At 35.7% G+C, this 12,609-nt stretch overlaps 1 protein-coding gene across 2 annotated transcripts in view; it reads left to right on the top strand.

The window, feature by feature from the left end:
* khdrbs3 (KH domain containing, RNA binding, signal transduction associated 3) overlaps positions 1 to 12,609 on the top strand; it is a 151,048-nt gene that overhangs the window by 123,723 nt on the left and 14,716 nt on the right. For both annotated transcript variants that reach the window (XR_016147298.1, XM_089122786.1), the window contains exon 7: positions 4,432 to 4,514. Coding sequence is in view for 1 of the 2 variants with exons in the window: in XM_089122786.1 (XP_088978912.1) it covers positions 4,432 to 4,514 (83 nt within the window). In the remaining variant the exon portion in view is untranslated. The remainder of the gene's footprint in view (positions 1 to 4,431; positions 4,515 to 12,609) is intronic.

The raw sequence follows: 12,609 nt of genomic DNA, 5'->3' as shown, positions 1-12,609 counted from the left end.
AATAGCGTAAGCTTCTGTTATTGTACGTCACACGCATCACACACATGACCAGCGTCAGCCAATAGTGAGCCTTCGTGTGACGTAGCTTTACGCAATCACACTACGTTAACTGACTACAGGCCCATGGAGAAGGAAGTGAATATTTGAAATAAAGTCGTTATTTTTGTTTGTTTTTGCGCACAAAAAGTATTCTCGTCATTTGATAAAGTTAAAATTGAGCCACTGAAGTCACTTGGACTATTTTAACGATGTCTTTAATGACTTTTAGATGCCAGCAAGAGTCATTCCCTCAAGAAGCCTATAGACTAGTATGCAGGAGCGATCTTAATACCTTAAATATCTTAATTTGTGTTGCGAAGATGAACGAAGGTCTTACGGGGTTGGAACAACATGAGGGTGAGTAAATACTGACAGAATTTTCATTTTTGGGTGAACTAACCCTTTAAAAACGCAAAAAAGTGAAACCACCCTCCAGAGTGGAAATCAAACGCAAAAGTCTGCTTGGCAGTGAAGTTTGTACGCAGGCACATGGACTTGGTGTCGTTGTAGTATGCACTCCTAGTGTTAAAATGTGATTCCCGGTCAAACCAGTTGAGAACCCCCTTCTTAAATGTACTCTGCGTTAAATTAAAAAGTGTCTCCCTAAATAATAAATCTAAATTATTATGATAATGGAGTCTGTTTGCCAATGCTAATGCCATCAAAAGCAAAACTTCTCTCTTTATTTTGTGCAAGTAAACTTCATTATAAAAGTCTGTTTAAATGTCACTTTGCTTGTGGATTAAAGATGAAACTGTGAATAGTGTGCTTTGGCAGCGGCGGGCCTCTGATCGGACAGTAATGCCTCTCTAAGACTGCGGGGTGTGTGATGAGAGCGGTTTTGTCTTTGTTTTCGGAGTTGAGGAGGATTTTGCGAATGTGAATTGAGGGCAGATGGATTTGGAACTGAGCTGGGACCGGATGTGTTGGAGCAGTCACAAAGGGTCGGAGCCTTTTTGCCGAGGACGTTTATCCTAAATTAGCAGGAGAAGAGCAGGACTAGGCTTTGATGTTTAACTTCTGTGAGAATATTTTAGAGAATTTGACAATGTAGGTGCACTGAGTTGTGCTTGAAATCAACATTCGTAATCTGCCATGTGGCATATTTCTGAACGAAACGTAACACTCAAACGAAATTTAACGCGGATTTGATTTTAAACATCAGGAAGTTGATTGGATGGTGAAAACTGCAGGTAGTTAGAGGGGAGGGGCTTGATGACATCATCTGCAAAGCTAATAGGGCTGGGTATTGAGACACATTTCACAATTCGATTCGATTTCGATTCACAAGCTTGCAATTCGATTCGATTTCGATTCGATTCAATATCGATTATTTTGGATATCAGTTACAATAAATGGCCATTTTTCTCAAGGGAATCAAATCTCTAAAATGCTGTAAACTATGGTCTATATATATAGTCTAGTTGTAGCCTACTAGGCTTCATTAGCCTAATATGAAGGTAATTATGAACTGTTTTGTAGCTATACAAACACTTAAATTACACTTTTATTTATTTTTATAATAAGAAGATTATATGAAATATAAACATTTAAATGGTGGCTGTCATAAAAAAACTTGCCAGATTTATTCAAATATGCATTAAATATTGAAGAACACTAACGAGTGTGGACTAACGAGTTTATGTGCGTTTTCTGAGGTAAATATGACGATACATGACATTGATTACAAGCTGTTTCATTGACGTCTTTCCACGGTTGAAACGCAGATTGAGTGAATCAATGTGACAGGATACGAATTTCGATAAGTTATACTCGATCTTTTAACACACTTTCAGAAGCTCATTCATGTTTATTTCGCGCTGTGACCGGTATTATTAACCCGGAAGAGAGATCTCTGGAGCTGCGCCAGAGCGATCTCACACCACAGTGCCAAAACGGCAAAACGCTATTTATGTTTTTGAATTTCTAAAGAAAATGGACGTAATTTGAAAATTGAGACTTTGTTTCATATCAATAGTAACAAAGGACAAAGATTATTGCGATTTGTTGGATGCGCGCAGCCGCGATACAATCCCAGATAGCAAACTGACATTGAATCAACGTGGAAACGACGTCTCTCATGACATTGAAACAACGTTGATTTTGCTCATCGAATTAACGTTGAACCAACGTCAGACGCGGCATTCTTCAAAGCTAAATGAAAATCGAAAATTGGTTTGCTTTCATAACGTTGAAACAACGCGTTGATTTTCCGTTAGTTTTGAAAGAATGACGTTGGTTCAACATTAATTCGATGAGCAAAACAATGTCAGATCAACGTTGTTTCGATGTCATATTTCCACGTTGATTCAATGTCAGTTTGCTATCTGGGATGTCTCGTTCATTCAAATGAAACAGGATGACTAATCGATTCTTGAGATTTAAGAATCGATATCGGTTTGTAAAAATGAGAATCGATTAATATCGAGAAATCGATATGTATTACCCAGCCCTAAAAGCTAACTAGTTTCAGAGGCGGAAGTTAATCATGAAAAATTACGGAAAAATGCAAAATATTGTTTACAATTAGTTACATGTACACTACAATTCAGAAGTTTTTTAAAGAAATTAATACATTGAAATGTTTCCTGAGCAGCAAATCATCAAATTAGAATGATTTCCGAAGGATCATGTGACACTGAAGAGTGAAGACTGGAGTAATGATGCTGAAAATTCAGCTTTACCATCACAAAAAATTAATTACATTTTAAAATATAGTTAAACAGAAAACGGTTATTTTAAATTGTAATTATATTTCAGATTATTACTGCTTTTTAGAGAGACTAAAATCTAATTTCATGTTGATTTATCTGATCATTTTTGCATGCATTTACATGACTTTAAGCTTAATTGTGTATGATCGTCGACTGTATGTTAACATAATGGGGTTCTCTCAGCTCTCTTTAACATATTTTACGATATTTCAATCTATTTAGCAAGTTTTCCCCCACAATCGGCAATGGCAAAAAAGGTGCAAAGTCTGTGACACAACTCCATTTCCAGCTTGTTCGTATGACCTCTCCTGACACTTCATTCGTCTTCATAAACATTTCAAACAGGGCTTTGCCACATCTGACAACAGGCCACAAAGCAATCTGCGATATGTCACAATAATAGCTACATTAGATATTAACCCCCATGAAGTTTCATTATCAACTCTTAAATGGTTATTATGCGATGTTAATTACAGTGTCAAAACCATATCAGCCCCTCGACTTAATGAAGCACTTTCACAACCTTTCATTTTAAGTGAAGAGCTGCTTTTCAGTTTTCATGCGTGGCTCTCTGCTATTTCTGCTCTAGATATGGAGTATTAATGTCGACTGGGGTTCAGCAGAGTAGATTAACCTCTAAGCAGAGTTTGGGAGTGTGTGAGTGAGTGTGTGTGGATTCAGGACGGCTCGAAAGGCTTCATCATTAGAGCAGATCTCTTGACCCTCATGAAATGCAGCATGTCCTGTGGAGACTGTTCGCCGCTCCAGACTCGGGCCTGCAGTGCTGCATTATACATGCGTTTATCTCTTCAAGTGTTCATATCAAGCAAATCAGGATTTTCTTGCTCTTTTAAACACCATTTCTGAACTGAAACTCCACGGAAATTAAGTCTTAAAATTTGTTGAGAAATACTGACTGAAAACTATTGTGAAAAAGTCATTGAATCATTAATTCAACCAATTCGTTCAAAGCATAGAAACTATTTGCTGTCTTTATGAGTGAGTCATAAAATCTTTCAGTCAACCAATTTGTTCAAAACACTGATTCATTCACGAACTAAACAAGTGACTCTCTTTATGAGTGAGTCTTTGAATCTATCAGTTAAGTGATTGATTCAAAACACTGATTCGTTCAGAAAATGAACACATTTCTTTGTATTTTATGCAATTGTAACAAAAAGGAATGAAGCTATTTACTGTCTTAATGAGTGAGTCATGGAGTCTCTTAGTCAACCAGTTGCTTCGAAACATATTTATTCATCTTCAAAAAAGGTGACACTCTACATATAGATTATGAGTGAGACTTTGAATCTCACAGTCAACTGATTCATTCATGAACAAAACCAGTGACTCTCTTTATGGGTGAGTCATGTAATATTTTAATCGACCAATTAGTTCAAAACTCTGATTAATTAATAAACAAAGTCTTTGAATAATTCAGTCAACCATTTGACTCATTTAAAAAATCTGATTGATTCAAGATCAAAACAAGTTACTGTGTTTCTGAATGAATCGTTGAATAACTTATTCAACGAAAACAGAATTATTCACAACAAATGTTGTTGTTTTTTTCTAGAACAAAACACCTCAAATTTTCTTCTGTTGTTTTAAAAAAGCTTTATATTGCAAAAAAAAAAAATGATCTGGATATTTACAACATATATTTTCTTTCCGGTAGGAATACGATGATGGATATGGAACGGCCTACGATGACCAGGGATATGACTCGTATGACAACAACTACAGCAATCAGGCGCTGAAGTAAGTTTGTGTGTGTTTTGTCTTCAGAGTAAAGGGCATCTCAGAGTGCCTTTGTGTGTGTATCTGAACGCGAGAGCTTATTCACAATGTAGGTCAGTGCTCACCTCTCTGTATCGAACCAAAGAGTTTGTGTAGGTCCGCATGAGCTGGACTTGGAGATTTGCTGCATTGGAAATCGTTCAGGCTAATGTAGGGGGCAGCTTTGAAAGCCCAAAAGAGAGAAGCGGGCCTTCTCGCTAATGAATCACTCCTTGATCTCACAATATTCTCTGCAAGGAAACATTTAATGTAGTATGGCAGGGTCAGTTGTCACTGTGTAGCAGAGAAGGTCTTAAAAACACCGCAGTCTTGTGAAAGACATTTTAACTTAATGGGTGTTAACATACAACATGTTCATGTTTTTTGAAGCAGACAATTTAGAATGCAGTATAAGTATATACAATATAACTACAGTTGTTAATTTTAAAGGGATAGTTCACTTTGAAATTAATTTTTGATATGTTTTAGTGTTTTAGTTTCAATTTTGAAATTTTTAGGTCAAACCGTTCTTGTCTGCCAATCATATAATGGAGGTCTATGGTCACCACCTCAAAGAGCATGCACAGAGAAGTCCAAATAAAACATGATTTAATGACTCGTAAATGTAAGTACATGATGATGGCCTAAGACATGAAACGAGCGGTTTGTGTGAGAAAAAAAACAGTATTTATATATTTTTTTTACCTCATGTAAACACTGCCACGTCCAAGTGTGGGGGCTTCTGTATGCACGAGCATGCCGGAAGTGATCTCTTGCCGGAAGTGAACTTATTGTTTACACATAGATTTCGGAAGTATTACCTTTCACTGTGAAGATCTAAACATATTTAGATATGCAGGAAATCGCAATGGAAGACGATTTCGATATATTAACAGACAACGCTGCATTTTTTCCGCAACCACGCGAGAGATCACTTCCGGCGCTTGTGCAGACCGAAGCGCCCGTCACGCTTATTTGGTGTCTTAGGCCATCAATGTGTACTTACATTTACGAGTCATTAAATCATGTTTAATTTGGACTTCTCTGTGCGCGCTCTTTGAGGTGGTGACCATAGACCTCCATTATATGACTGACAGACAAGAACGGTTTGACCTAAAAATATCAAAATTGAAACTACTGCGGAAACAAAGACACCTGCATCTTAGGTAAGCTAAAACATATCAAAAATACATTTCAAAGTGAATTGTCTTTTTAAATTGTTTCATTTTTAAATAATTATAAATAATATAATCAGGAAGAACGAATTATACAATAATGAATAAAATTTTGAGTACTAAGTTTAATTTAATGGCAACATAATACATTTCAATACAATTTTTGGTTTATTTTTCATTGATTTTAGCATATATTGAGCTATATGATTTAAAGTACATATTTCTAGTGTCTTTAGTTTTGATCACTGTTTTTGACATGGGTCACATTTTAAAAACCACACGAACAACCTCACGAAAACAATTGAATAGAATTTGAGCAGAAAATGAGCATTGGCACTTGACTTGAGGTGTGAACAGGGCAAAAAGACATGATGCTGGATTTATGGCAGTGATGACATGTCACAGTAATCTTCAGGTGGACTTCATCACACTCTGTCTTGTCTCCAGAGGTTGACCCATGTGTATACTTAAAACTATATCAAAGACACACAGGCCAGGTCTCAGATCAGTATTTGGAACATACTCATTTAAGATTAATGTCAGTTGAGGCTTCTTCCTGCGCTCAAGTGCTTTAAGAGCTCAAACGACATTGACTAATTAATGAGGAGTCTTTCGACAAGCCTACATGTACTTCATTACACGGCAGGTTTCTGTGTTCTTTGATTCATAAAACATCGTCTGAGCGTTTCTGAGCTATGGTGGATTTCCTCATACCTCATCCTGGTGCGTCTTTGATCTTGTAATATGTAATCCAGGGATATGTAAACTAGCATTTCTTTTAATCATAAGAATATACTGTGATCCAGAGGTGATTTACCATGTGTATACTACTGTATGTATATAACTATCAAATATAATATAATGTCAAAGCAACAACAGGCCTAGTATTTATTCATATTTTGAATTTGCTTTTATTTATATGGTTACGGTTTTTAAGAGTCATAAAATCTTTCAATCATCCAATTTGTTCAAAACACTGATTCATTGAAGAACAAAACAAGTGACTCTCTTTATGAGTGAGTCTTTGAATCTATCAGTTAAGTGATTGATTCAAAACACTGATTCAGTCAGAAAATGAACCAATTTCATTGTATTTTATGCAAAAGAATTGTATTTTTATGGTTACGGTTTTTATTTTTTAGTAATTTTGTTTTGTTCTGTTGTTTTTAAGTAGTTCATAGGCTTTGGTTACACTTTGTGACTTACAGTAGTTAGTTATTGTACGGAAGCGTATTGCATTCACTTGAAGAATTTTTCTGAATTAATGAGTTAATTATCTCAGAATTATGAGATCATATTTCATGGAAAAAGGTTTTTGCTCTCTTTTTCTGAATTAACGAATTAATTATCTCAGAATTACGAGAATTTTTCATGGAAAAAAGTTTTTGCTCTGTTTTTCTGAATTAATGACTTGATTATCTCAAAAATAAGGAGTAACTCATTAATTCATAAAAACAGAGTGATTTTTTTTTCAAGAAAAATATATTTCATAATTCTAATTATAATTCTAGAGATAATTAACATGTTAACAGAGTAGATTTTGTTTCCACAAGTGAATGTAATACGCTTCCGTATTATTGTACTTACCAAGGTAAGTGACATTTCTAATTTACATTTTTAAGTTTGAGTTTTCCGTTTATAATTTATTCCAGCTTATGTTTTTAAAACTTTTGCGAACTTTTAACAGACTTCCGTGTGTACATGAGACACATTTTGCGTGCTTGCGAGAAACTATAGCCTCTTTAGTAAAAGAAAAATTGTCGATAAACAAAAAGTAAAGTGGTTCGATTGTAACGGATGAGCACGCAAAAAAAAAATAAAAAATAAAAATAAAAAATCCCATGCATGGGATTTCCTTTGTGTGTCACTACCATTTTACTATGAAGAAAAATAGTATGGAATTATGAAAGGGATGGTTCACTTTTAGGTCAAAGTGTCTTTGTCTGTCAGTCATAGAATGGAGGTCTATGGTCACCACCTCAAAGAGCATGCACAGAGCAGTCCAAATTAAACATGATTTAATGACTCGTAAATGTAAGTACACATTGATGGCCTAAGACACGAAATGCAGGTCGTGTGACCTGCATTATATGACTGACAGACAAGAACGGTTTGACCTAAAAATATCAAAATTGAAAATTCTGTGGAAACAAAGACAACTACATCTTGGATACCCTTGAGGTAAGCTAAAACATACCAAAAATTAATTTCAATGTGAACTATCCCTTTAAAGATGGCTTTCGTTAGGGTAGTATATCTCAAATATGACAGGCAAGAAACTGAGCCATAAAATAGGCTAATTTTATTTTATTTATTTTTTTGCGAAAGTGTCATGACTTGAAATTTGTCGGATGTGTCTTCACCGTGGCATTCCGATGCTATATTAGGCCGGCGTTACGCGTGTTAGAGGAAGAGGAGAGCTCAGAGATTAAATGTTGGCAGAGGTGGCGGGTTTATCTCACAGGAGCATTAAAAGGGTCAGAGGTCAAATGTTACGACTTTGATGAAAAAGCCTTCGCTGTGTGATTCTCCCAGGCGTGTCACCTTCTTGTGTAGCGGTCCGGATACTCCACACGTGGGAAGTGCTCAGGGGTGCGTGAGTGTGTCTGACAGCATTTAAACAGCTCGTCCCCTTCTTCAGAGTGCTATAGAGCGCCATATGGCCCACATAACACACACACACACACACACACACTGAATGTCAGAGCGGCTATAGGCCTCCGCAGAGCAGTTTGTTGTGGGAAATGTCAGTGCAGTGAGTTCAGAGACTGCTGCTTTTCAAAGGTTAGCACTGCTTCAGGAGACACGACTCTGAGAGTTGAGATTTAGAGGGGAAAAGAGCAATTATAGCGGGAACTGATTAGAAATTCCCTCTTAGGAGATTGATTGATTGATTTCCTCGCCACTGTCGCCTCTGGCTTGATCTCGGAGGGGTTTATAAGGCCACTGTTCTTAGTAAGATATGTTGGAATGGTTTTCGCTCTACAAACGAATTCAATAATTGATGTTTGCAAACATTTAATTTCATTTCATTCTAGTGATAGCAGCTAGGCAAGAATTGGACCACTTTAAGAGGATTAGCATCGTGCGTTAATCGTGTTTTTAGTCACACTTTTGCAAGTTTGAAAATCTACCAAATGTTTTTTTTTCTGTTATTGATAAATGCAGTTTTTATTTTCAACTGAGGACATTATATTGGCAACTCATTCATTCGACTTAGAGTTTTTACCCTAAAACCGTATTCTGAAAAATGTGGGCAAAATAGTTTTGATTTATTTTTAAAAAATACTTCCCTTGATCTGAGCGGTTCACGACTTGGCTACTTTTCCTAAGTTTGCCTCCTGAACACACACATTTTTTTTTAACTTAATTCTATAATGTTAAATGGATAAAAAAACAAACAAACATCTTAATCTTGTATTTGGGTCAAAAATGGGCACCCATAGACATGAATGGGGAAACTTTAATTTAGAGCATTCTAAAATAAGCCAAAATAAGACACCAGGTGACGGCAAAGTCAATTAAGCTCTAATAACTTATTGGAATGATATTTTAATGTAGTTAAAAAAAAATAAAAAAAATAAAACATAAAAATAAGCATAATTTACATAGAAAATATGGTATTTTTTGAAGTAAATAAAATCAAAAATACCCCCAAAATAAAAAAAAAACACCATAAATGGATAAACAAAACTTTATCGAAGACAGTGATATAACATTTATAATAAATAAAAATTGCCCACATTTTTCCAGAATTAAAGGATTCAGGGCTATAAAGTGAATATGGTTTGAGGGCTACTGGAAAACTGCAGGCTTCTAGTTTGTATTCATACAAATAATAATTAATAAAATAAAATAAAATGTTACTTTCAAAAAGACCAAAGAATCATCGATCTTCTAAAGGTCAGTTCTTCACACTGCACAGACAGATGCTGAGCAACACGGACAATCCCCAGATCACAGCTAGTGGTTGAACGACATTTATGTGATTAAAGTTGAGTCGATTTTGACTAGTCGCTGAAGATGTCATTAATGTACAAAAAAGCCTGAACCTCGATCTGAGACTGGAGCGCGGGTCGCCTTGTGCGCAGTAATGGCAAACGACACAGCGCTCCTGCATTATCAGTGGATCGCTGTATTTCTCACAGATTTCTGCTTGTTCTGAATCAGATACAGTTAAATAGCACAATAAAGGTTATGAATGCATTATAGACAGCGATTGCGTGTGAATTAATTAGTCTCTAATAGTGAAGACATATATGCTAGAACGTTTCAGTTTCTAAGCTGTTTTATTGATAAATCACAGAACAGTGTTGACAATACACTTATACCGTCTGTTTGTTTTCGTTAGTCACATGTGTTCTAGTCACCATGGACACCTTCATAATCACCACAGCTGTTCATCATTGTCTCATCATCACTGTGCGTTTAAGTTCCTCTTGTGTTCTCATTCATTGTAGGGTGTTGTTCATGTCTGCAGGCTGTTCTGCCTGCTTGGATTATGCTAATGAGTCTTGGGTGCTATATTCCTCATCTTCATCTTCATCTTCAAGTACAGTTTTTGGATACTCTACCCACCTGCCTATTAGGCATGTTGTTTACTCTCAAAAAAATCCTGGGTTGTTTCACATCAATTTTGGGTCAAATATGGACAAACCCAGCCATTGGGTTAAATTTTAAATTTTAATTAAATTTTTAACCCAACATTTGGGTTTGTCCATATTTGACCCAAAATTGGGTTAAAACAACCCAGCATTTTTATTACACATGTTAAAATACACGAACACCTTAAAAAAGTGTAATTTTACCAAAAAATATAACTTTTTTTAAAATATGTTTTGATTTTCTATTTGCAAAAAGTTTAATTTGAGAGTTAATCAGATGGGAGCAACCAATGAACTTTCAGCCTATTAGACGGAATATTTTGATGCGAGTATGTGAATCATTTTATGGGACTATCCCGGTAAAATAAATGACAAAATATCTAATAGTCTTTTTCAATTAATTGAAATATCACTGTTTTTTTTTTTTTTTTCAAAAGATTTTTTTTTGTAAATATTTTTTTAAATATTTAATTTTAAAAATATTTTAATAAATACATTTATTAATTTTTATCAACTGTTTATTTACATATTTTTTGCTCTTACCACAACAAGAAAAAACAAATAAATAATTATTACAGGTCAGTTTCTTCATGCTGGGTTGTTTGAACCCAAAATTGGGTAAAATATGGACAAACCCAAATGTTGGGTTAAAAATGTCATCTTTCAACATTCACTTTCAACTGTACAGTTTTTAATTTCATTTTTAACCCAACATTTGGGTTTGTCCATATTTGACCCAAATTTGTGTTGAAATAACCCAGCATTTTTTCGAGTGCATGTATCGCACATAAATATCGCTTTTTTTTTAAATGAATACACTTATCATTTGATTCATTTTGTAATTTGAATTATTATTCTACACTCTATAAAATGTTGTTTTAACCCAATATTGGGTCAAATATGGACAAACCCATACACTGGGTTAAAAAGTTATTTTAAAATTTAACCCAACGGCTGGGTTTGTCCATGTTGGGTTGAAACAACCGAGCATTTTTTAGAGTGTTATAGATTTTTTAATGGATCAATTGATAATTTAATACTTAATTCTCCATAATGGCAGGCTCTTTTATCAGTGGAAAACTCTTACTAGTTACTTTGTTGTTTTTTTTCCGGTTCTTTTGATCCTGTAAATATGTAGGAGAAAAAAATCTGTTCCCCACCTGATGAAGAGGATCACGATTGATTACTCCTCCGTTCAAAGCATCAGACTCGGCAGGTTTCTCTCTCTTCTGCACCTGTCTTCCTCTCACACTTTCTGTCCTCTGTCCCACTTTCTCCGAGACAGACGTGCTGATATTTTTATCTTATTTCAGCTCTATTTTAGAGGTTTGGTGTCTTCGCTCTCGTCTCTGTTTCCGTCTCTGTGGACCTTTGGTTCTGTTCTGTTAGCAAGACAAGAAAACTGTCACAATCTAAAAATAGATTAATTTACAGAGTAAAGAGCTTTCGTTTCTGTCGCAAATTCCACAAGCATATGCAAACCATGATTTTGCCTGTAGCTTGTTTGAATAGACAGATTTTTTCATTTGTATGAGGAGACCATAAAATGGGACTCGCGCATACATATTTGCACATGGCTTATGGTGTGTACACAACATGCTAACTATAATAAATGCACATTGAATGCTCTAGTTCAGCGTTGAATTGGTGCAGGAGACTCACTAGAGGACAAAGACCTGTGGTTTTCCGTTGTATGTTTTTAGACTCTATAAATAGGTTTCATTTTAGTCTTATCTTGACTGAACAACCTTAATGAATGAGCATTTAAAGCATGCTCTAAGTAGCATTCTATTTCCATTTTTGGCTGAACTTTGTGACCTATGTATGGAAAACATAATTATCGCTGTGTGATGTTTATTCACCTCTCTGCCCTCCAAACCTCTTCCAAACTCTTTCTGTTTGAGTGTGAGACACTGAAGCAGTAATTAGTGATTAGTGATAAGCCTCTCTCAGTAGATTAGACCAGCGAGACTCGTCACAGACGCCCCACTGCTGATTTACCAGCTGTGAAAACAAGACGAGAGAACGAGGAAACGCAGAGATCACCTGGGACATGTAGTACATCATTCAGATTTAACCCTGCCATCTGTTTAACCACACGAGAGAGAGAGAGAGAGAGAGAGAGAGAGAGAGAGAGAGAGAGAGAGAGAGAGAGAGAGAGAGAGAGAGAGAGAGAGAGAGAGAGAGAGAGAGAGAGAGAGAGAGAGAGAGAGCGAGCGAGCAAGGCCTTTATGAATGTCAAGTCAGTGAGCGCCCGTCCCGAGGAAACGCAATCACTTTGTGATCATGCTTTTGGGA

Source organism: Pimephales promelas, chromosome 18 (assembly GCF_988280905.1).
Source record: "Pimephales promelas chromosome 18, fPimPro1.hap1.1, whole genome shotgun sequence".
Taxonomy (NCBI): domain Eukaryota; kingdom Metazoa; phylum Chordata; class Actinopteri; order Cypriniformes; family Leuciscidae; genus Pimephales; species Pimephales promelas.
The sequence above is the reverse complement of the archived record's forward strand: the minus strand, read 5'-3'. Positions and strand labels throughout refer to the sequence as shown.